This window comes from Bradysia coprophila, unplaced genomic scaffold (assembly GCF_014529535.1).
Source record: "Bradysia coprophila strain Holo2 unplaced genomic scaffold, BU_Bcop_v1 contig_324, whole genome shotgun sequence".
In the NCBI taxonomy this organism is placed as follows: domain Eukaryota; kingdom Metazoa; phylum Arthropoda; class Insecta; order Diptera; family Sciaridae; genus Bradysia; species Bradysia coprophila.
The window spans coordinates 2,334,154-2,360,294 of record NW_023503584.1 but is presented as its reverse complement, the minus strand read 5'-3'; the positions used below and the strand labels follow the sequence as shown (position 1 = coordinate 2,360,294).

Genomic DNA, 26,141 nt, shown 5'->3' with positions numbered 1-26,141 from the left:
CTGTTACTAACTTCACTCAGAGTGAAAAATTTCATGCTTTGGGCCGAAAATGAGGACAATTTTTGATTTTTTCTCGAGTTTTCGGCCCTTTGCATGAAAACTCACATGTGTAACTGCTTTGAACGATTGATTTTAGGCACTTTCGCTTGTAAGCCTCACTCCGTTCGTCCTACAACTCGCGAAATTGCCTAAAATCAATCGTGCAAATGAGGTACACAAATGACTATTGTTGAAGAAGCCGAGTGTCTTAGCGGTGCTCATTACAGATTGTGTGAAATGTAAACTTAATAAAAATATTTTTTTTTTCTTCAAGTTTTCTTTTCATACAATCTATGATGAGTGTATTTAACAAAACATGTCTAAGTGGGGTGTGATGAAAGTTCATGGTTTGACCGTCGAAACTGATCACCAGCGCCAATGTCAACATTTTCTTTTTGATTTTTCACTTCAATGATCTATTGAAATTGAGATATAGACTCAATAAACCAATTTATTCAACGTATACTACATCCCGGCAAAAACTCTTTCAGAGCAAAGTTGGACGCAGTCTACAGTCTATATGTGTGATAACTTCTAAAACAAGTGATATCGCTAGAGGTGACGCTGTCAGCGTCGTTACGCAAAATTGAATTTCACAGCCAATTAATTGAAATTAGCTGATCTAGTTTTCCAAACCATTCGCCAATATTTTTTTTCAGAAAAAATTTTAACCAACAGAATTTTGACTGAAAAATTTTCAACAAAAAATTCTGCGTCGCATGTGGCAGATTAAATGTTCTCGTAGGTTTGTCCGTGAGCATCTGCCACTTTGCGACGCAGAATTTTTTGTTGAAAATTTTTCAGTCAAAATTCTGTTGGTTAAAATTTTTTCTGAAAAAAAAATTGGCGAATGGTTTGGAAAACTAGATCAGCTAATTTCAATTAATTGGCTGTGAAATTCAATTTTGCGTAACGACGCTGACAGCGTCACCTCTAGCGATATCACTTGTTTTAGAAGTTATCACACATATAGACTGTAGACTGCGTCCAACTTTGCTCTGAAAGAGTTTTTGCCGGGATATCAGTCGTTTTAGAAGTTAAGTCGGAAGTTGACGAAAATTAGAGGTGTGTGCCGGTTTTAAAATAGTCGGCGGCGGTGCGCCGACTGGTAAGGGATCGGCGGCGGCTAAATTATTTCAGAACGGCACATTGACTTAGTGTCAAACTTCGAAAGAACTCAGCTGATTCGGTTATGCAGTGTTGCGAGTTTCGAACATTTTTCAGGTTATTTTTTTCGAATCAACTAGAGTGTTGTTAATTCTTGGGAATAAAAGAAATATTTCACTTACACAGTATTGGCTAAGGAAAGGTGTATAATTTGATTCTCACGTCTTACATTATTTGCGCATAATTACATCACACAAAAATGACTATTCGAAACTGGCAGCACTAACATCACCGACGACTAATTTTCGGAAGCACTGAGTATTCGGAACAGCTGTGATTTGTGAACTGTCAAATTTTGTTGATATACCGTTCGATTTGCCACAATTATTCTGGCGCGATCAATATTTTGATTCTGATATTTGTGTAGCTTTTGGCCATTGTGGACTAACCAAACATCTGCTATTTTTGCAAACTTTTTAGTGCATCATAATGGACCTTCATTGTAAGCTTCGATGGTATTTGGGTTGTTGTGGTGTAACGTTTTGTGTTTGTTTGTTTAAGGTTACATTTTACCAAAAAAATCTGCGTCGCAAAGTGGCAAATGTTCAGGAACAGACCAGCAAGAAAATTTATCTGCCGCATGCGACGCAGATTTTTTTGGTAAAATTTTGGTTGTTTCCAGTCAAATTTTTTTTTGGTAAAAATTATTTGGCAGATGATGAGAAAAACTAAGCCAGCTTGTTTGAACTAATTGGGTGTAAAATTTAATTTTTGCGCAACGAAGCTGAAAGCGTCAACTCTAGCGATATCATTCATTTTAGAAATTGTATTTCAAAGACTGCGTCACACTTTTCTCGAAGAGATTTTTGTTGGGATATCAGTCGTTTTAGAAGTGTAATCAACACTGCTTTTTATAACAGTTTACAGTTTTAATTCAAAAATTTTACGAAAATCGAAAATTTGACGAAATTAGAAAATTTGACGAAATTAGAAAATTTGACGAAATTTGACGAAATTCGAAAATTTGACGAAATTTAACGAAATTCGAAAATTTGACGAAATTCGAAAATTTGACGAAATTTGACGAAATGCGAAAATTTGACGAAATTCGAAAATTTGACGAAATTCGAAAATTTGACGAAATTTGACGAAATTCGAAAATTTGACGAAATTCGAAAATTTGACGAAAATTGACGAAATTCGAAAATTTGACGAAATTTGAAAATTTGACGAAATTTGACGAAATTCGAAAATTTGACGAAATTTGACGAAATTCGAAAATTTGACGAAATTCGAAAATTTGACGAAATTCGAAAATTTGACGAAATTCGAAAATTTGACGAAATTTGAAAATTTGACGAAATTCGAAAATTTGACGAAATTCGAAAATTTGACGAAAATCAAAAATTTGACGAAAATCAAAAATTTGACGAAAATCGAAAATTTGACGAAAATCGAAAATTTGACGAAATTCGAAAATTCGACGAAAATTAAAAAATTTGACGAAATTCGAAAATTCGACGAAAATTAAAAAATTTGACGAAATTCGAAAATTCGACGAAAATTAAAAAATTTGACGAAATTCGAAAATTTGACGAAATTTAACGAAATTCGAAAATTTGACGAAGAAAGTAATTCTCTATCTGCCACCATTCAAGAAATATCTCCAAAACCCCAATTGACCCACCCATTTCCAACTTTCGACATTTTTCGCAAATGCCCTTCTTTTCTACTCGTAAAACTCTGAGACTTTGCCGAAGAAAGTAACTCTCTATCTGCCACCATTCAAGAAATACCTCTAAAAACATAATTGACCCACCCATTTCCAACTTTCGACATTTTTCACATATGCCAATGTGTTCTACTCGTAAAACTCTGAGACTTTGCCGAAGAAAGTAAATCTCTATCTCTCATAAGCCAAAAAATATTAGTCCTTTCATCCTACGCTCGAGTAGCTCAAAATTTGGTCACTCTGACCACTCTAGCTCAACCAAATCTGCACCAATTTTTCTAATTATTTTTTTGTTCGATTCGTGTGGCGAATACCTTTCATTTGATGGGTCACACGCCCCTGCAGGTTTCAATACAGCTGAGCTACAGCTGAAAACGCGTTCCCGACCCTCGAAAACCACACTCAGAAACCACTTCGAGGCCAATAAAACAAAATTCTGGTTTTTCCTGGAGTAGTGGCGTATCACATTTTCATTTTTATGCCCACCCCGAGGTTCCTGCAAAATTTCATGGAGATTGGCTGACTAGTTTCCGAGATCGACCGTCGATAGATAGACAGATAGGCAGATAGACAGATAAACAGATAGACAGATAGACAGATAGACAGATAGACAGATAGACAGATAGACAGATAGACAGATAGACAGATAGAAACATACAGAGTAAGTTGAAAGATTTTGATTGTTTGGAAAACGTTAATTTGGTGCATTTTCTATCAAAATGACCAACTTCAAAACGATGTATCTCCGGCAATTTTAAAGTTACATAGTCGAGTGATAGCTCGTTTTGCTCGTATTTGAAGCGCGAATAAGATAGAATAGGATTTGTGGTGATACAGGCCAAAGGAAAGAAACTTAAATTCTCGCCTATATATAGTTGCCGCGTCTCAAAAAAATTTCTTCGTTCTTTTTTTGGAAGTTAGACTGCGTCAAGTCCTCCGCTAACGCTCCGGACATGATGCCTGAAACATAAATAGTTTCACAAATTGTATTTACTGAGCGTAATAGACCTGAAACGTCATTCTTCTTCTTCTTAAAATGGCGAAAATCACAACCCATTGTCAAAAGTTCAAAAATTGTGTTTCACCCGTCGTAAGTGTCTTAACCTGTTCTTTCAGAACCTTGTGTTATAGAACCTTTGGTCTGTCCCGAAAAACTTGTGTATTCGCTATTTACATGACAAATTGGATAAAAAGATAAAAAGTCGAGTTTTCGTTAAAATTTTGTTGATCCAAACCAAGGCACCCCTAGACACATCGACAAAAAATATATGTGAATTGCGTGAATAGTGTCTTACCATTTGATCCAAAGCAAAGCACCCAACCGCCAATTTTTTTCTGACATTTTTTCGTCGCAGCGCAGATGGATATAGTTAAGGTTTAAACTCAACAAAAAGTACTCCGTGGCAGAGCTGTTAGAGAGCGAGCTGTCAAGTAAACAAAACAAAAATTGAAATATATTTAATCTTGTCTCTCACACTGAGTACGTTTTTGGTAAGTGGAAATCAACCCTTAGGACATATTTTCTATACGAAAGAACCAGATAGATGCTTTGCTTATATATGACGACTGGGTCGATGGAAGGGAATATGCCGAATGATTCTGAATTGAATAAAGAAACCAGCTGTCATTCGACATATTCCCTCTATCCGTCGAATTTCTGACGATTTTTCCGACCCCCCTGAAATAAGAAAGTTGCAGAACTCGAAATACTTGCACAAGTAGAAACTATTGTAAGAAAATGTTAGTCGACTTTCATGTGCACTAGTACCATAAAGAATTTCTTTTCAAAAATTATCCCAAAACATTGATTAATAGAAAGTAGTCCTCGATGTAAAAAACAAACAAAAAAACAAAAAAAAAATCGAACGAGAATAACCACATAACATAGTTATGTAATCTACAATTACAATTTTACGTTTGAAAAGTTTGAAAACCTAAGTGAACGAATCTTCGGCGCGACATCGGCGACATCTAGTTTCTACAATTTCAAACTAAACTTTTATGTGAACACTGTCAGCCAAAAGGTTTTGTCAAAAAGTAAAAATTTGCTATTTCAACGAAATACCCATTTATACAAAATTAAATATTATTATCGTCTGAATATTACCAAAAGGATTACGCGTGTGGCCGATTCGTGTGTGCATCAATTTAGTGTGTAGCATTTAAATTAGGTTTTTCTTATCAAATTGTTCAAATTGAAAGTGTTTTATAGTGTCGAATTGTGGGTGAGAAAATTGATTTCCATCAAATAAAAGAAGAAGAAGCCCCGAAGAAGTAAAAAAAAAATTTCTTGTTACAAATAATTGTGTGCCGATCCAAATTGTGTTTGATTGCAAATTGACGATGAATTTAATGCAAAAGTAGAAGGAATGTGTTGTGCTTTCCCACAATTGTTGGGCAATAGCAATGGGAGCGCAGCAAGTGAAAGAAAATACGTCGGCGAGTACTTTAGGGGCTGGTACGTCTATTAGAGCCAGCCGAATCAAATCCAGAGTACCAAAGGATGGCCGACTGATTGGATCAAACATTTTTACAGAACATAGCGGTGAGTCACCCAATAACATTATTGGAACGTCTCCTTATCGTGTCTCAGCACTGAAATTAATACTCTCTACAATCCATTAATTTAACTGCATAAACAAGAGCATTCTGTGCATTATATTGCCTTCCATGTTGCTGAAAATAGATTTTTTTTTTCATTGGTTGTTCTGTCGATTTGTTTTTGGTTAAATATTTAGTTCACATACAGCTGTTTCTTATCGTTTTTATCGTAAATTAGTTTCGAAAAAACAGAAAATGGTTTTTTTCGTCGTGAAAACTTTCATCACTTTGTTTTCGTATCGTCAGCTTTGTTAATTCACGAATTCATTAAATGCATCAAGACAAGACATTGAAAGACTTTGATGTTTTTTGATGAATGAAAGTGAATAAGTGAAAGCTATATACGAAGGTTTCAACAATTTTTTTTTTCCTTTGCTCTGTGTTTATTGAATAAGATAAATTAATGGGATATTATGGGTTACGTATGCTCTCCATACCACTAAAAGTGTTCTACAGTAATCACACACCGTATAGACTACAATATTGTATTCCATATACACCATTACATCGTTATGAGGGTTGGAAATGAAATGTGCAACGAAATTGTAGGATTTCATGCATGGTAATACACTCATTGCATTGTGCTATGTGTTTAAATACCCGTTCTTTCTTGTTGGAACGTGTTAATAAGGATGTTTGGTAATTTATCTGATTGGTTTAGCCTTTCTCGTATTTCGTTCAAACCGTTTTACATCATCCAGACAATTTATATGCTTTTCGAACAAAAATGTTTTGTATTTCGAAATCGAGAGAATTCTCTTCGTCGAAAATATATTCCGCTTGCCAATAGTATCAAATGCGGTACAAAAGTTGCTTTCGTCTGTCACCATCTAATCTTCTCATGTTTCATCGCTCGTTTGCTTTCAATTACGGGAAAAGGGATCGATTTGTTTAAAGTGATCCCGCACAGAACCGAAATTTCAAATGCCGACTAGTTGATTGTATAGTGATGTCTATGTATAATACGATTCGGCAGCTCAGTGGGGCGCTAGTTGGGCAATAGTAAGTGTTCCTTGTTCATATGGGGGATGTTTAACGATGAATCATTGTGTAGGGATAGTCAGACGGCTACTACTAGTCATATGTTATCGATAATGACGACAAAAAATAAGAGATGTGCTCCGGCATGTCCTCTCTGGTTCTCTTATACCAGCACATTCACAAGTGATTTTTCTAGAATTTTCAAAGCGTAATGAAGTAGAAGATTTTGATACCAAACCCTAACCGGAACTTGAGACAAAAGAAGCAGCGCAGATTTAATCGTTATGTTGGGATACGCTTGCCGTTCATAAAGGGTTAAACTAAAGAAGTCTTCACAGGGCGTGATATAAATGCTTATTTGAATCTACTACTTCGTTTGTTTAAAGTATCGTCCAATGTTTGTTACTATCACTTTAACTTCATTTGCATCGCTTCAGATTGTCAACCATTGTCTGGCGATTATACAAACCAATATAATTGAAATGGCAATCAGTCTGGTAGGTTGTGATGATGAAGAAACCGTTCAATGAAAGCAGCTACTTTGATGCATTTTACGGAAAATGTTTCAGAGCAGACGAGTATCAACTGTATTAGCCAGTGTTGTAATCGGTCGTTGTAATCACTGAATTCGTTTACTTATTCTGTTCCAAGAATCGCCTAGTAGGAAATTGCCTCATTCGGCTTAGCATTCTGCCGTTATGCATACAGGTTATCGATGCTAAAAGTCCCTCGTCGTATATCGGAACCGTTGTGCTTCGACGTTCTCATTTCGCCGTGTTGTATCTTTAAAACAAAACGTCTTTCTGATCAAATTTCTTAACGTGATTGCAGAATGGAACTTTCTCATCAAAGATCGAGATACCCTAACATTTGTACTCGTCTCATCTCTTCACCTGCGATGATGATCTCCATGTCTAGAGTTTCTATCGCTCGACCAATTTCAGACACATTTCGTGGTACAAATGATCTGGGCACTGACGTTGTAATAACGTAAAATATAAAACAAAATCTCAATCTAGATAAACTGATAAACCGAAAAAGCGAAACGAAATTTTTCTTCGAACGACGTCTGTTACACACGGCCCAATATGAATGAAATGTTGAACTTTCCATCATTAATGAACGAACATTTTTTCCAAAGACCGCATAGGTACACCAGGAATGTTCATAATAATGATGTTCTATATACAGAGCGCACAAATACCAACACGAAATAAAATTCTATTGTTTTGATCGTGTTAAATGCAAAAAAAAACCAGAGCCGAAGAATCTAAACTTGAATCACCCTGCGTGAGAAAGTTAAATTCAAATTAATTGAATTGTTTCTGGTTTTCAACAATACGCAAAACAGCAATATTACATTTCATATGGGAGTGAACGAATAATGAAGAGGAATGTGTATAAAATGATATACCAGTTTTGAAACATTGCAAAAAAAATGTTTTGTACCTCCAAAGTAATGTTCGCTACCTGTGGTATTTTTATCCGATTGAGTGTGCCTTCCTATCCTATAAATATAACAATAACCATAACATGACACTTGTAATTGCGGTAAATTAATTTGCATAATAACGTTCGAGAGAGAGCATTAAAACAGCGGGTTATGTAATGCGAATTCGTTTTTAAATAGAATTACAAGACGACATGCATTTCATCGGTTTTCGATAACGATATGCTGGACTAATGCGATCTTATATCGCAATTAACGTATGTTCAATAAAATGAAGTAAAAGATTTGAATTCAATTTTTTGAAAATTCATAGAATTCCGATAATTACTTGACGTCTGTGAAAGGTCGATTCTGTGTCAAATTGGGTAGTCCTGATTTGCGAACGTTATGTCAGTCAAATCATTTTTCTGTTATGCTAATGTTATCGGAGAACATGAGAACATTATCTTAAGTCAGTTCGTTCGAAATGTGATGCGAAAAGTTGCACAGAATTTGCTTATCGATCATTTCTTTTGGTTGAAGTTATTCATATTTTATGACAATTTATTAGCGAAAAAACCGTTGCTCATATTGTATTATGTGTCCCATTCCCATATAATAACAAAACTGCGATAAAATCTTCAGTTTTGTTGTATTTTAGTGGTGACGTGATGTATGGGTATTAACCTTTCACCGCACCGCAACCAGTGCAGTCATCGGTTCTATTACTATTTATGATCTAAAAATGTTCAAAACTCTCATACGAAATCTTTTACTTCATTGAATTTATCATGCATTTTGCTATAACAATCATGACTTAGTCAGAGGTCGTCGTTCTGTTTTTGTCGTTGTTGTAGATAACAGATGAATGGTCGTCTGACGATTATTTGCAACTTCTGATTCATTGAATTTAGATCTTAAACACAATTTCTGCAATGGGTTTTCACTCTCCCGATATTCCCGATATTCCATGATGGAATTTCCATCTCAATTGGGGCAATCGTTACAGATTTCCACACCGGGAAATCGAGCCTTCGCTGACAAAGCACCGGTAAATATATGGCTTCGGAAGTCAGTTTTATGTTCTTCGTTACCAAGAAAGTGTGACTCTAAAGACTGTAAAGTCGGCATGAATTATGTGTCTTGAATGTAGCATTAGACAGTATCAGATGGCACAGCATTCAAATGTGTTGCTTTGTGTTGGAGTTAAATAAAATTTGTTACATCAGGTCGACCTCGTGCCATATATAACTATTGATACCCAGTGGAAGCAATGAAAGTAACACAGTTAATGGATCTGGCTTATTTCTCAGAACGATGCACATCAAAATTTGTTTGACTAGCCACTAAAGAAAAACGTGCTGTTTGTATGCTCCAGGTGAATTCACCCTGGTGCATGCATAAATCTTAACCGCTCGTGTAGCAATCCATCTAGAGAGAAGGCATTGCTACATTCACATAAATGAAAGAACAATAGTTGTCCGACGACTGGTAAAAGTCCGCAGACTAGTGAGTCCAGAGTCCACCATATACGTGACGATTTGGTGAACTCTGCCGGTACCAAGACATTTCACATCTCAATTTTTTTTCGTCTCGTAAGAAAGTTCTCAACTAATTCAGAAATATTTTTCAAAAGATGTCATTTTATCGGGAGAGATCGAAAGCCTTACAAAACCTAGGTCGCTCGACTTCAAAAATACATTTTCTTTGTTCCTCTGTTCCTGTGTTAGTCGGTCGCTTTTATTTTGTTTTTCTCCGGTTCTAATACATCAACAGATTCAAGATCACAAAGTTGCCGCTTATCGTACCGCACGAACTCTAAAAGTTGTCATTTTCTACGTCAAACCGATGAATCATTTGAATTTGTTTATCTTATCACCAATTCATTCATTGAAAGATCTAACCAAGTACAGCCAGTGATAAGAAAACGTGTATGTACAATGTATACACGTACGTACCGCATTCAAGATACAGCACTTTCAGTTAAGCTAAATATCGTTTAAACTTATCAGTTAACGCTATCCACTGATATTCTATTTACCGACATTTTTCGGTGTATTTCATTCCGATTTAGCAAGTACACAAATTTACATTGACTTATCGGATATCGCACTGACAAAGATTAACCCAGATATCTTATTGTCCCAATTGTTTCCATATCAAACTAAAAGCAGAAAAATGTAAATTTGATCGACAATTCCGTGAACAAAAAGTGGCTCATGAATATTAAACCAATTAACCGTTTCCATATCTTTATCGACAATGATTTGCATAAAGATGAATTCGATGGCTATATATAAAACTGAATTATAGTCGTTTTTGGAACCGAATAGATCTCCACATTTCTTTCCATATATTCGATGTATAACAGGCTGTTATAACAGCGAACAATAAAATTGTCTCTTTTTAAAATGAAAAGCGCATGTTTGGCACCTCGCCTTTTACACAAAGAGTCTCAATTTGGTGAATAGAAACGATTTTGGTCCGTTAATGTTTGGTCAAAGAAATTTTAGTGAAACAATTTTGTAAGCAACGAACAGTTGATTAGACCGATTTAGAAATTGAGCTTAGATTTTTTGTGTAGCGTCAATTCTTGGTGCAATTTACAATTTTACGCATCAATTTGATCAATTTTTTTTTCATAATATACCAAGGCTGTACCAACAACTATAACGATGAAGTGCAATAGTGAGAAATTACAATACACTTGGGTTCGAGGTTCTTCCAAGAATTGGAAAATTTTATTTGAATTAACATTTCCGTTTTACTTAAAAACAAACGATGTGTTATCGCTAATGAAAATATTTTGATTCACTGACGCTTTGTTTCGAAGCATCGTATAGCTAATGCCAAGGCAATCAAAAATTGAAACTCAGGCCTCTAATCAACATTCCTTTTATAACATTGACGGATCTTTTTGTCTGTTTAGAACTAAGTTAAGAGATTAACTGAATGATCTTAAGTCATTGCCAGAGAGGAAACAGAACTCGCTTAGTTTAATACCTTTATGATAAAGAAACTGTGTCCACTATTGCCGCGCAAACTATCCACACATACTGTGGGTTTTTGTGGCTTCTGGTTACTCTTAAAAGGAAAATCTTCAAACAATAGTTCTTGATTCGACCTTTTCAAGCATAGGGTGAGACTTGAGCACGGAACTGTTATTAATACTTCTAGAAAACAGAATTTTGTCCAATTTCAATACAGTTAGAGGCACTAAAGTTTCAACTCTTTTTCAGCTGATCAGTCAAAACTGTTTTTACGGTTTTGCCACTACCATGCGCGTTAGTGTAGCAGCTTCAACCATATAAACAGTTTTTATTGTATGTGTGCACCAGATGAAAAACACTTACTTAGGTCGGCACCACAACCTACTATTGGTTTTGGCCTCCTCCAGCAATTTTCTACAATCGGACCTATTCCGCACCAACGTTCTCCAGTCGCTCACTCTTTGTGCTTTCAGATCAGATTCAACTGCAACTTTCCATCTCGCTCTCAGTCTTCCTGCTCTGCGGTTACCATCGGGATTTGTATGTAGCAGTTTCAGTGGTACACGCTCCTCATTCATTCTTTGAATATGACCAAGCCATCTTAATCGATTGATTTTGATGAATGGTTGTATCTTCTTCTCCAGTTGCCGTTCACATTGACACCTACAAAAATTGATCGAAGAATTGTCTTTTCAAAAACCAAAAGTGTCTGTTCATCACATTGTACCATGCACCAAGCTTCTGATCTATGTGCTACAACTGGTGGAATCAGCGATCTGTACAATTCACGTTGCGGTTGAGTGTTTTCGACCGGAGGAGTTTTTGAAGATTGTACTAAGGGGCCGTTCATAAATTACGTAACGCAAAAATCAACATTTTTCAGACCCCCCCCCCCGGGTCTGTAACGCTAAAAGGGTCAAGTTTGACCCAATTTTGTTAGAACCGTAACGCTTGCCTCATACCCCCCCTCCCCCCTCTTGCGTTACGTAATTTATGAACGGCCCCTAACTCCTGTTACCAAGCGTTTCTAAGTATTTCCTCTCCGATGCTATAATCACTGTTGAACAGCAACCCAAGGTAAATAAAGCTGTCGACAGTCTCGAAGTGTTTTCCATTCACCTACAGCGTTGGTCTGCCATCAGACATGAAGTTGTCGTGTACTTGGTTTTCAGCTGATACAATGTCATGCTGAAATTTCACTGTAGATTTGTGTAAAATGTGCGAACGTCAAACGCTTGAAGCAGCCTAATTCTTAAATATTTTGCACGGTGAAGTAGAATGTGTTTGGAAGAAGTAATACCTAGGCCGACAGCGGTCAAAAAATGCAACTTTCATTTTTCTTATAATTCACTAATGTGGTATGTCCCCTTTCTACATTTAATTATTTATTTTAAAAAAAAACGGTTTTTCGATGACTTCTTTTCCGTCACAAATGTATGATCAAAATGAAGACAACCCGCAGAACTCTTTTCGAAGTGAGTTTGACAAAATTGAGATATTTTGCTGAGAGCTCAGCTCATACCTTATGGCCTGGTTTGCCTAATTTTAACCGCAATCGACGATGCTATACAGCAATGTCAATTGCATTCATCCTCGAGAGTGCTCTAGTTCGATGTTATCAAGGATTTTCCGATTTTCCCTTCAAGTTTGCATTTTTATCGATTTCGTTCTGACATTGACATCGTAGTTGAAATTCTCTCAAAGAAATTTTGCATTTTTCTATGATGTCTTGGCGTAGTTCAAACACAATACAAATTGAGATGTAGATCGTTTGTGTGTGCGCGGTATACGAGATACTTCAAAACAATGATTAGAAGCTGTATCTCATGCTATATAGCTATCCAATAATATAAAGGCACTACGCCACTATGCACTAACGACTCGACATAATAGAATTGTGCAACTGCAATATGAATATGAATAAAATTGAAATGAATATGGCTCAAGGCCGTCCATAAAGTAAAGTGTGAATTTTCACATTAACAAAAATTTTTCTTCTCAAATTCATGTTAATCGAGACAAAGAACTCGGTATGTGTTATTGTTGAAACAATATCCAACACCTCTTAAATTGCAATTATATGCATCTGAGATTGTTGTGTAAATAATCACATCGTTGGGTTGGATCGAGATTCTCTTATCTACTTATCGAAATCAGCATTTATTAATGATTCGAACTGATGTTACGACATTACCATTCCAGACATTTTAAAAGCCGAATTTCATTCACACCCAGCTTATATTATGTACGTACAATATTACCGAAAACAATTCAATAAAAGTCAATAAACTGTGTAATTTGTGTCGCAGGAAACGGTGTTAAATATCCATCTACTTAAAATGTTCTTTTCTTTTAAATTTATGCTCGGTCTGTATGTGCATGCCTGTTACTCATTTCGTTTGTAATTTTCGTTTATTTTGTGTTTATGTAAACATAATCGGTTTTAAATAGATAGCATTCGTTTGAACCAGACTCAATTTACACTTGTTACAAAAGTTCTTTTTTCCAAGAGTTTAGCTTTGTTGATTCAAAAAAAAAAAGTGAATGTGTGCGTTCTGCAAACGTTTGCACCGCACGCGTATACGGTAACAAGTTTGTGATTTTTTTTCGCTACGTTATTTACTTTTCGTTCGAATGAATTGTTATGGTAATGGCTTTCATGGTTTCTAATATTAACAAAAAGTAATTATTTGCTTATTAATTGTATGCAATCAATAAATATTTTAACTCTTGAAGAATAGGTTGTTATTGTAGCCGAAAAAAAAGAAGAAATATTTACCTTCATCGTACCAGACATATTATGAAGTAAGGCAACCGACATTTGAGAATCATTAAATTGAAACCACTTCTTATGGGAAAAGTGTGTTTTTACATCGATGATGATGATGTTATCTTTTCGCTTTTCTTCTCTTCCGTTCTGCTCTCATCAATTTAGACTCGCGTTACTCCGCGTAATTTATTTCGAATTTCATTGGAAAAATTTCGTAGAATTTGTGAGAAGTCAAAACACTTTACGGAACAATTTATTGAGAATTCGTTGAATCTGTTGGCTGTTAGTAGAACAAATTGTGAGCTGGATTTTTAGCGAACATTAATGAGACCATACGTAAATAATGTAAATAAATCATAAAATTTACACATTTCAGAGTTCAGATTGAGTAAAAAACTTTAAATTCGACCAAACAAAAAGTGTTTCCACCAATAAGTCCAGATTTCCAGCAAAAATTTCCAACACATAGCTCAGGTTCAGTCACAGCACCTCGATATTGGTTACTCGGCTAATCGAAGACCTGAGGTTTGGACCGTTTTCTAACCGAGAAAATAATTTTTACTCAAAAGTTAACACTTCTTGACACAAAAGATGGTCTTAACCTTTTAGGGATTACTAGCACGCGACGGAATCGTTTTTGGAATTAAGACTTAATGAGGGATTCTTTTGAAAAACAGCCTACCGAAATCGGACGCATTTTCTATTGGAATTTTTTATATGTGCCTAGAAAGGACTTCGACCCTAGAAGCCAAAACCACTTTCAAAAAAATTCTTCGAAGTTTGTGTGGCTGATCAAAGGTGAGCAAAAACCGAAAAATTGCAATTTTCTTACAAAAATTGCTCCAGTTACACGAGCCGTACAGGGACGTGTGGGGTGTCATTAGAAAGGTAATCACATGTACTATTGAGCCGAATAGGGTCTTATTGGGTTTAGAATTCATCCACATTGAAATATGTGCAGATAAAGTTTTTAACCGAATACGTACACTGTTCTTACTGAAATTTCTCGAGTTACACAAAATGTACATGGTCGTGTGGGGTATCATTTGAAAGGTAATTTTATGTGCTGTTGAGCCAAATAGAGACTAATGTGGTTTGGATACATATGCGATGAAAAAGAAGTTGAAATGTTTAAGTGTCCATATTTCATCATAGATGCATCCAAACTACATTAGTCTCTATTTGGCTCAAAAGCACATAAAATTACCTTTCAAATGATACCCCACACGACCATGTACATTTTGTGTAACTCGAGAAATTTCAGTAAGAACAGTGTGGATTTCGGTTAAAAACTTTATCTGCACATATTTCAGTGTGGATGAATTCTAAGCCCAATAAGACCCTATTCGGCTCAATAGTACATGTGATTACCTTTCTAATGACACCCCACACGACCCTGTACGGCTCGTGTAACTGGAGCAATTTTTGTAAGAAAATTGCAACTTTTCGGTTTTTCCTCACCTTTGACCAGCCACACAAACTTCGAAGAATTTTTTTGAAAGTGGTTTTGGCCATGGACTAAAATAAGGATTTTTTTCGGTGTAGCCAGATCTTGTCAGGGGCCCATATTTTTGCTTTGAAGGGGCCAAATCTAAATCTGTCTATTTTTAGTTAAGGCTCGGATCGGGTTCGGGTTGACCTGTTTAAGTTCAGGTTCGACCTGAACCTGCTCTTCACCTGAACATGAAATTACCATTTCGGGTTCGACCCGAACCTGACCTGAACCTGAATTGGTTCGACCTGAATCTGACCTGAACCTGAATTTCTCATTTCGGGTTCGACCCGAACCTGACCTGAACCTGAAGTTTTTATTTCAGGTTAACCCGAACTAACCTGTTTTGACCTGAACTTAAAGCAACTCAATGAATCTGACCGAAAATACGGCGGTATGAACCGTGGTAAAAACTACGTTTTTTGCAATTCTGAAGAGAAATCAACCATTCCTATACAAACCATTAAAATATGCATGTTTTAATCAAAATACACAATTCAAATATGGCATAGGCAAGGCATACAATCGCAATGAAAAACTCAATAGCAAATTCCACTTCATTTACACCAAATTCATTGTTTGTATCTTAAAATGTTATAAACATTTTGTCGCACTGTTTTTCGGTGCAAGAAAACGTTTCTTGCACTCCTTTTAGCTGTGAAAAAAGTGAAATTATACGACACTTAAATCACGCAAATAATGGCTAATTTCAGTCACAGAGATGCAAAAACAAGCTTTTCGCAACAAGTGACGAAAAGTAGGACTTTCCGTTGCATTTATTGCGAAAAACGTTGTATAAAACTCGATGATAAATGCTTTTTTAGGCACACTATGTGTATTGTCACACTCGGCCTACGCCATCGAGTGACAATCTACATATCTAGTGCCTGAAAAAGGATTTATCACTCGGTTGTATAAATAACTATTTCTAATTGTATACAAGGCTTTCTTTCTAACGCATATTTTCAGGGAATTAAATTTGACGTTAACTCTGTCATAGTATATGCGTGAATATTTGTGATTGTAGCTGTTGTATACAGGGAAGGGTGTAAACAAGGTTGTATCAACGCTATTTTTACTGGCCGCACTAGATGTTTAGATTGTTACTCGAGGCCGCAGGCATGCATCGCATTGCCTTATAAAGCTTTTATCACCGAGTTGCAACGAAATTTCAACTTTTCGTCACTGAGTTGAGACGAGTAACTTATATAACAATTAACAATAAGATAATAGTATTTTCGTGCCAAGACAGGCCTTACGAGCGAAGTGAACGAAAAATCATTTCAAAATATTTAGCATTTCAGTTTCAAACACTTTTATTTGTCGCATAATTAAGTGTCCCATAATTTAATGTTAGACATGGATGTCCATTCGTTTCAATCGACGCTCAATTCTAAAAAAATGTATTTAAATTAACGTAATACAAAATTAGGAATCAGTTCAGGTCAAAACAGGTCAGGTTCGGGTCCAACCCGAAATAACAAATCAGGTTCAGGTCAAGTTCAGGTCGAACCAATTCAGGTTCAGGTAAGGTTCGGGTCGAACCCGAAATTGAAATTTCAGGTTCAGGTCAGATTCGGGTCGAACCTGAAATCATAATTCAGGTTCGGGTCAAAAACAGGTTCGGGTTCCGGTCAGACCGAACCCGACCCGTTCCGAGCCTTATTTTTAGTGACAGACAGATTAGACAGATTTTCATAAGTCGCACTTTTCAGGTCCTAGGTATGATTTTTTTTAATACTTAGTTTTGATGATACAAAAACAGTAAACTGCACAACTCTTAAAGTATAAGTGAATCTCTGATTCGAGCAAATAATTATTTAGGTATATAAAAACGTTTAAAGGAAAAATGCGATGCAGGCGAAATTTAGTAGTTTTAATTCTTCGGGTTCTGGTGAAGACGTTTCTTTCGGCGCAGCGGGAAGAACTGACCGGGAAATATCTAGATAAATCTGCAAACTTGAAGTTAGAATTTTGGCGTGGTAATTCAAACTTTAGAAGTCTTGACCGCTAATGGTGTGGCATTTTACGTCAGAACTCAAAAAATTTAACGAATGATTCGGTTTTCGTCTTTAAATTTATTTTTATTTTATCCTTAAATTTTCTTGACGCAAGTTTTGTTGGTAGTTGCATTGGTTCAATTGTTGAGTTCAGTCGAAGCATTAATTGCATGGTGATTAGAGCCATATGGGGAGGTCAAATGCTGTAAATATACTCCTCAGTTAGAAAAACGGTTTCACCATAAATACAGTGAAATTTCTGTGGTGGCAAATGTCGACGGCAGTGTCGCCACTTTGAGGGGCACTGTCGCCAATTGCCTATACACTTGTTCCTTACTTTAGTCCCTGGTTTTGGCCACTAGGGTCGAAGTCCTTTCTAGGCACATATAAAAAATTCCAATAGAAAATGCGTCCGATTTCGGTAGGCTGTTTTTCAAAAGAATCCCTCAATTCCTTCATGTATTACATTCACTTAATCCCAAATCAATAGGTCCTAGAGCGAATGCATTTTAATCTTTCGAGGCCTGAGTTCAACATCCAAAAAATGTTCAGATGTGGTGACATCTGTCATTATTAGTGAGAAAAGGGTTTTATTACCCGATGACATTACAACCCACGACATCCAGCCCACCAGTCGAAATACATAGCACTGATCTATCGCGTCTTAATTTTGTTGGCGTTTATTTCGAAACGTTGCGTTGGTGGAGAAAGATAACCCTCAAGGGGTTAAATGTGACTACTAATTGCAAATGGATTGCGAAAACCTTGTCAATGTTTTCACTTTGTTTGTTTACTTTTCATCTTGGAAAATTGTTTTTCGAAGAATTGGTTTTCCGCCATGTACTACATGGCATGTACTCGACCTTGTCCAATCTTTACCAATTGTTACTCCCCTTATTTACCAGCCGAATCACTTAATTACCTCTACATAAGAAAATCTTAGTCAGAGCCCATCCTTCAATTTTTTCATCGACAACTGATATACCCTGTCCAGATATAGTGGAATGCAATGCTAATCTGTTCATTTTTCTTTTCTTTTACAGAAGCGCTTCTTCAATCTCGTCCACTTCCACACATACCGCCACCGGGTAGCCAGCTCAACTTGGACAGTGAACATCTACAACAAGGCCAAGATGGTTCCGCATTTTCACAGAGTAGTTCAAAAGTGCCGTGTAGCTTCGAAACAGCTAATCGATGGACGTCCAAAGAAAATCTCTTAGCTCCCGGTCCCGAAGAAGACGATCCGCAATTGTTCGTAGCACTGTACGATTTTACGGCCGGCGGTGAAAATCAATTGAGTTTGCGAAAGGGCGAACAGGTGCGAATATTGTCGTATAACAAGTCGGGCGAATGGTGTGAGGCTCATGCGGATTCGGAATTGGTAGGATGGGTACCATCAAACTATGTAACGCCAGTGAATTCACTCGAAAAACATTCATGGTACCATGGTCCGATATCACGAAATGCAGCTGAGTATGTAAGTAGAATTTTCAGTGAATCCCTGAACGTGGGACCATATTTGATTTATTGAATCGGCGACTGATTCAATTACTATTTTGTAGTTACTGAGTTCTGGTATCAATGGAAGTTTCTTAGTGCGTGAAAGCGAAAGTTCGCCTGGTCAACGAAGTATTAGTTTAAGATATGAAGGACGAGTTTATCATTATAGGATATCAGAAGATTCTGATGGAAAAGTGAGACTGTCTGCCGGCACTTTTTCCCCGCCATTTACTCAAGCTTTACATTTTCAGGTATACGTAACTGTCGAAGCCAAATTTAACACATTAGCTGAGCTAGTACATCACCATAGTGTTTTACATGAGGGTCACGGTTTAATTACCCCATTGTTATATCCAGCACCAAAGCAAAATAAACCAACAGTATTCCCGTTGAGTCCCGAACCGGACGAATGGGAAATATGTCGAACTGATATTGTGATGAAGCATAAATTGGGCGGTGGACAGTACGGCGAAGTCTATGAAGCTATTTGGAAACGGTATGGCAATACCGTTGCGGTTAAAACGTTGAAAGAAGACACAATGGCTTTAAAGGATTTCCTGGAGGAGGCAGCCATTATGAAGGAAATGAAACATCCGAATCTGGTCCAGTTGATAGGTGAGTGGAAAATAGCGAGACTGAAACGCTTCGGTGAGATTGAATTCAAATGTAATTCTAGGCGTTTGCACGCGTGAACCTCCGTTCTACATTATTACCGAATTCATGAGTCATGGAAACTTGCTGGACTTTCTACGGGGTGACGGTAGAGAAACGCTTGACGCAGTAGCTCTGCTGTACATGGCCACACAAATAGCATCCGGAATGAGTTATTTGGAAAGTCGAAATTACATTCATCGAGACTTGGCTGCTCGAAATTGCCTGGTCGGTGACAATAATTTAGTCAAAGTTGCCGATTTCGGCTTGGCGCGGCTAATGCGAGACGATACCTATACGGCACATGCAGGTGCCAAATTTCCTATCAAATGGACAGCGCCAGGTTAATAATGATGCTCACCGGTTTGAGATTGTCTTATTCATCCAATTGAAATTTGCAGAGGGTTTAGCTTACAACAAATTCAGTACGAAATCGGATGTATGGGCCTTTGGGGTGCTGTTGTGGGAAATTGCGACTGGTAAGTTTTTCAAAATATGTTGAACGGAGTCCTATGTGTGCGGGTGACCTTATCTGGTAGCAAATGAAAGAAAAGACGCAAAATTGGAAAATATTTTCTTCTTCAATAAGCAGGCATGTCACCGTATCCTGGTATTGATTTAACGGATGTTTTCCACAAATTGGAATCGGGTTATCGAATGGAGAGACCGTCCGGCTGTCCACCAGAAGTGTATGATCTAATGAGACAATGTTGGCAGTGGAATGCTCAAGAGAGGCCGACCTTCAAAAACATTCATCATGCTCTGGAGCATATGTTTCAGGTATGTTTCACTGCAAAAATCATCGCGACTCCAGATGTAACGCCGTTCTTTCGCCGTAGGAATCATCAATAACCGAGGCTGTGGAAAAGCAACTTGCATTGCAGAATAGTTCAACACCACAAATGGGTAAAAAACCGCAAATGGGAACGCACGTTCACCAAGAACAACCCATGACACCAATGTCAGGTAATGGTTTCGTTATCAGCAATTGGCTTTCAAAAGACTCGTCAACGAAATACAATTTCTTGCAGATTGCTCAACTACATCGAAACTAAGTACATTTTCTACCAGCGGAAAGGCGAATGTGCAAATGAGACGAACGACAAACAAGCGTGGAAAGCAAGCACCGGCTCCACCGAAACGAACCAGGTGAGTGAAATAAATGGAACAAAAAAAAAATGGAAACGACCTTGACACTGATCAATCTTTTACTTGAAACTTTCAGTCTCCTGTCGACGAGTCGAGATTCTACATATCGCGATGACGACGGAAAGGACGACATCAACACAAATGGTACAATTGCAAAATCTTCTTCTTGCAGTAGTTTTTTAATCGATATGTTATTCAGAGGTATTTTTATTCGTACACAAATTCGTACACATTTCCAGCTGAACTTAACTGCTTTGGCTATGGTTTTTCCTTTCTCATAAAACATTTTGTTTGTGGTAAACTTAAACTAAAAACTAAATAAAAGCATTTTGTTCGATTATTAACAATCAATTAGGTCTGATCTACGGATGTGTCTTACTAACTCTGAATAATATTTCAGACGGGGAAATATCATCAGTTATCGACATCGATGACAAAAATTTTGACCTCTCTAGGCCATGTCGCCTTAGATAAAGCAAAATTCGTACTAAAAACAAATGAAGTACTAGATTCGATAACACTATGATATGTCTGCCGTCTCTTGTTTTGGCAGATAGATGATAACAGATGGCTGGACGATCACCATCGATTATCATCTCTTTGCTGCTCTTATTTCTAAAACATTTCACAAACTTACAGATTTAAGCATGTTAGTCAAGCTCTCGTGTCCAGTTCGTTTTGAGTTTTCGATGATTTTTTCGGTTGTATGTTGTTGGACAATGAATTATGAGTGAAGAAACTAGGAAAACTTTCCGTTGAGTGAATCAACTTTGACATTGCATTAACCTTTCTTCAAACTAACAAAACAAAATTTACGGCTATTCATCTGTTATCGATAACTTCGACAACGATAATGACAAACTCTGTGTAATATTGTCCTTTATATAGTAAAATGCATGTTCAACAAAATTGAAGTACAAGATTTGATATCAACCGATCAAAAATACTTTGATCGATGTAAGTAATGGACCAGATAATAATACTGGTCATCGAATATTTACATCATCGTTTTCAGGATATTATCCATCAGGGAACAAGAACCCTCAGTATCTCAATTGCTGTTACGTTATGTTATGTTGTAACTAAAATCCAAAAGTAAAACCGAGGTAACCACGAAAAATCTTGGATTTCTATTTTTCGGAAGATCGATTTGAGGACTCCAAGTAGTCATTTTAATCAGAAGGGAGGCATGAGTCTGATGAGACAATATTCCAGAACTAGATTTTAGTTCAAGGTTGATTCTCGTTTTATGAGCATCACTCCCACTTTGTCAATACAATCCAACAACATTTTGTTTCTCACTAAATACGTTCTTCCACAAAGTCTTTACGTTGACTCAATGTCACATAAAAATTGTTCCAACAATAACGTACACTGAGATCGAAGGAGAACACTCGAACTGAAAATTTGAATTAATTCTCTGGAAGTTCTCCAAATTTTGCTAAATTTAAGGAGTTTCGGCGAATTTTATTGTTATTTCCAGCGAATTAATTTTCAAGTATTTTGCTCTGCCAAAGACTGCATCTGAATATCTAAAAATAAATCCAATTTTGCCATCGAATTAACATCTGTTTTGTAACTTACTGTGACCATTAACGAAGATGCAATGAGCTATGAGCACATTAACTAACATGCACGTTTTCATGTCTCACATACCACTAACATTAAACAAACACTGTACTATATTCAGTTGTTTGACAATGTTACTCTGCACTTTTGATTTAATTGACCGTCCATATGCTAATCACATTCCATTTTATTACATTCGCCACATATAGGTCTATCTCGTGAAATAGCTGGTCTAGCAAATCGCGGCGGTGGTGGTAACAACAGCGGAAAAGAAGGACCCGAATCGGAAACCGATCAAACGGAAATTACACCAGACACTGACACCGACAGCCAGGAACCGCTCCACAAACATCAAAGTTCGTTCAAACGGCCGGCTCCAGTAATGGGTCATCGTGGCCTTGAAACGCGCAACAGCAAACGATCCCATCACCAACAGTCCCATCACAAAAAGGATCATTCACCCGTTGCTAATTCGGGTTTGTCACCGGTCAACCAGCCTTTAGTCGGTGCACTTGAAGTGCAAAATGTTAAACGTGCAATCAATCGTTACGGTACTTTGCCGAAAGGTGCACGTATCGGCGCCTATCTGGAGTCTCTACGACAAACTGGAGATGCTAATCAACAGGTGCCGAATCAGCCCATCGTTCCCGAACCGCCACCAATGATTGTAGCACCGAGTGCCTTGTCACCGCGTGTGGTTATGAAAACGCAACCGCAAATGATCCGAAGTAATTCATCGGGCGGCGTTACGATGGCAAACAACGCAACCGCTAGTTTGAATAAACTTCAACGACATCGTACTACGACTGATGGTTCGATGATAACATTTTCGTCATTCCGAGGCACCAGTGGTAGTCCTAAACGTGCAATAAATCCGTCGTTGGCTGATTTAGAATTTCCTCCACCGCCATTAGATCTACCACCACCGCCAGAAGAATTTGAAGCAGCCGATGATGAAATGTCATCTCGTCTTCCGAACCAAATGAGCCAGTCGATGGCACCATCCAACGATGTAAGCAACACAGAGCCGAGCGTAGAAGAGGCAAGTTCTCGATTTGGGGTTAGTTTAAGAAAGCGCGAACCATCCACAGATTCGTGTAGTTCCTTAGGTAGTCCAGGTCCCGCTGAACTGCCTGATACCACGTCGGTCAAGGAAAAATTGGAAATGAAATTGGTGGCCGAAATTAAGGAACGAGCCGACAAAAAACCGTCTATTGACGTGGTGAATCACGTGTCCAATAACAAGACTGTTGATCCAGTTTCGCAATTGGTTAGTGAATTAGCCGAAACGATGAATCTACCAAAACCCGTAACGGATAAGAAAGTCGGCGGCAATTTGCCAACGAAAACGAACGAACAGCTGCAGCCAACGAATTCGTTCAAGGCTCAATTGAAGAAAGTCGAACCGAAGAAAATCCTTTCCACTCCGCCGAAAGAGGAAACCAATTCCATAATCGATTTCAAGTCTCGACTGCGCAAAGTCGAAAATAATAACGAAAACGATGCGATCGACGATAACAAAAAGTCGTCGGATTCGGACAGTTTGGAGCATTGCAAATCGAATAGTGATGGCGGTGGCGACGACGACAGTCGAAAGTCAATAAAGAAAATTGAGATTATTAGTAAGAAGAACGGTGATAGTAAGTTAATTGAACATGACAACAACGTAACAACAGCTGTGTCGAATCGCAAAAAATCGATTTCGGATAAGAATAAGGTGATCGAACTGAAAAAGACTGAAATTAAAATAGACATTCAAGAAGAGCCGAAACGTGACAGTGTGGAAAGCGTAATCATATCATCGAAATCAGACGACGATGATAAGCGAAAGAGTACCGGTAGCATAAGCAGTTTGAAAAAACTGTGGGAAGCCAAAGAGGGAACCAACGAACAGATGCAGCTGAGCCCCAAGCTGGGCGTCAAAAATTCCATTTCCAATAACAACAAGAACGGTGACGACGAAAACGAAGACCATCAGCTGCTGAACAAAAAGCCGGCCGTTCCCATCAAACCGAAATTGGTCAGCATTTATGCGACGCCGATTCAAGTGAAACTGTCACAGAACGAAACCAATACAACGACCGCACCGGTAACCATGACAACAACACAGATCAATCGTGAGGGAATCTTGGAACTAGTTTCGCTGCTCGAGGGCAGTTTAAAAATTCCGGTCAATTCCATATCGGCATCGCAGTGGCTCCAGTTGAGTGATAAATTGAATATTTTGCAAAATTCGTGTGTTGTCTTTGCCGACAGAGAAACAATGCCGCCACACTCGAAATTCCATTTTCGCGAAGTGGTCACACGTGTGGAAACGCAGTCGCGCAATCTCCGATCGGCTGGCACTAAAAACGTTCAAGACAATGAAAAACTGGTGTCCGAAGTGGGACAATCACTCAAACAAATATCAAATGCATTGCATCGGTAGATTTTAGAACGACAGAACACCCAATTCCCGTTAGAAGTTTTGAACTGAAAACTTTTTAAATTTTTTACTTTTCGTCGTGCTCGTTTAATTCGTGCTGTGCGGACTACATTTAACATTTTATTTAAAGAAAAAAAAAACTTTTAAAACTTTCCATCAAGCAAACTCAATGGTCGCCTAGACGAGACAACAGAACCAAAAACAAATTCGAAAAAAAAAATCATTTTTATTCATGACCGTGCATTGTGTGTGTGTTTAAGGTAACGTTTTTAACGAATTTTAATTTTAAAAATTATTTTTTTCTTGCATTGATCTCCTCTCAAAAGAAAAAGAAAAATTAGACTGATTGCACCATGAATGTCATTCCTAAGTTGTTCGAGACGGATGAGTTTGTTTGGATTTTAATATATTTATACAGCGACTTACGACGTTCGATAGATTCATTTTTGTGATGAATCGGTGTGCTCCGACAACCCTGAGTACCCTGAGTAAGATTATGTCGAAGACACGCTCTACACTTATTTAAGCCAGTTGTCATCAATGACTTGACGATTCGATTTCTAAGGATCAAAAAGATGGTCGGAGTGTCATTGTTTCGCGTAATTGATTTCCTTCTTCCAAGATGCACGCACGTTTTCAGTTCAATTTTCTTTTTATTTGATAATTTGATTTTAATCCAAGTTTTTTTTTTTGTAGAAAGAAATCGTTGACACAATACTCAACGGTTTTTAAACGATTTTAATATTTAAATTAAAACACTTAGTTTGTAAGGGTATAAAAACACATACATAGGCTTCAAGTACTATTCTCTATTTTGTTATAAATATAAATACAAAATCTGTCTAAAATTGATAAAAGTAATTTTAATAAAAAACATAATAAACATACAAAATGCTAGTCGTAAATGATAAATATTTCTTTTAGTTGTATAAGCGTACAGTTGTAGCCCCGGATATAATAAATAAAGATAGGAATTTAACAAATAAAAAAATTGTAAAATTTTTAGAAATTACAATTTTGTTTCAAATAAAATGAAACAAAAAAAAAACAGCAATTAAGGCTAGGAACAGGTCAGGTCAGGTATCCTGAAGATCAGATTATCTGAATCGGATTCGAACAGAAATTTTTTTTACCTGATCTGAATTTACCTGAAATCTGAAAATCAGTGAAAGTTCAAGTAAATCAAGTCAAAGTTCCAGATATACCTGAAAAAGTCCCAGGTATACCTAAAATCTCACCTGATTTACCTGAACATTTACTGATTTTCAGATTTCCGGAAATTTCATGTAAGGTCAGTTCAGATTGAATTATTCCCAGGTCGACCTAAAATTCAGGTTCAGATAAAGTGATATCTGACCTGATTCCAGTCTTACCAACAATAAGTTAAAAAAGAAGAGTGCTCGAAAGTGGTCAATTTCATGTCCTTGGAAAATACATTCAATAGTCCTGTTCTTGTGAAAGTGCTCACACAGTCGATGGGAATCCAATAATGGTTATGTTAGTCAATAAATCATTAGCTCTCTGAAGCATATTATTCTGAATTTAATTTACTGAAATTACTGAAAATCGACGAAATTTACCAAAATTTACCGAACGAATTGTAGAACTTGTGACAAATTTTTTGGCCAAGTCATTCTTCAAATCTATTTTCTACCATGCAGTTTTGATGGTACAAATATACAAAAAATATAGATCGCGGTGTCTAC

The 26,141-nt window shown here is 37.1% G+C and overlaps 1 protein-coding gene across 3 annotated transcripts; it reads left to right on the top strand.

Moving 5' to 3' along the window:
* The first annotated feature begins 4,887 nt into the window (after positions 1-4,887).
* LOC119079428 (tyrosine-protein kinase Abl) lies at positions 4,888-25,414 on the top strand. 3 transcript variants are annotated; one of them, XM_037187338.1, is made up of 11 exons: positions 4,888-5,423; positions 18,185-18,618; positions 18,704-18,835; positions 18,893-19,256; positions 19,318-19,635; positions 19,694-19,771; positions 19,882-20,072; positions 20,132-20,258; positions 20,324-20,441; positions 20,518-20,585; positions 22,220-25,414. In XM_037187338.1, the coding sequence occupies exons 1-11, from the start codon at positions 5,285-5,287 to the stop codon at positions 24,436-24,438; spliced, it is 4,188 nt and encodes a 1,395-aa protein (XP_037043233.1). In that variant the 5' UTR covers positions 4,888-5,284; the 3' UTR covers positions 24,439-25,414. The 3 variants fall into 3 exon arrangements, with proteins under 3 accessions (XP_037043233.1, XP_037043231.1, XP_037043232.1); XM_037187336.1 differs by having other exon boundaries at positions 20,518-20,642; XM_037187337.1 differs by having other exon boundaries at positions 4,895-5,423; positions 19,885-20,072; positions 20,518-20,642.
* The last annotated feature ends 727 nt before the right edge of the window (positions 25,415-26,141 follow it).

Excerpts from the sequence above, each read along its gene's own strand:
- LOC119079428 (XM_037187336.1), top strand. The coding sequence starts at position 5,285 with ATGGGAGCGCAGCAAGTGAAAGAAAATACGTCGGCGAGTACTTTAGGG. Across the intron at positions 20,259-20,323 it reads ACCCATGACACCAATGTCAG|ATTGCTCAACTACATCGAAA; the intron begins GTAATGGTTTCG and ends AATTTCTTGCAG. Across the intron at positions 20,442-20,517 it reads GCTCCACCGAAACGAACCAG|TCTCCTGTCGACGAGTCGAG; the intron begins GTGAGTGAAATA and ends TGAAACTTTCAG.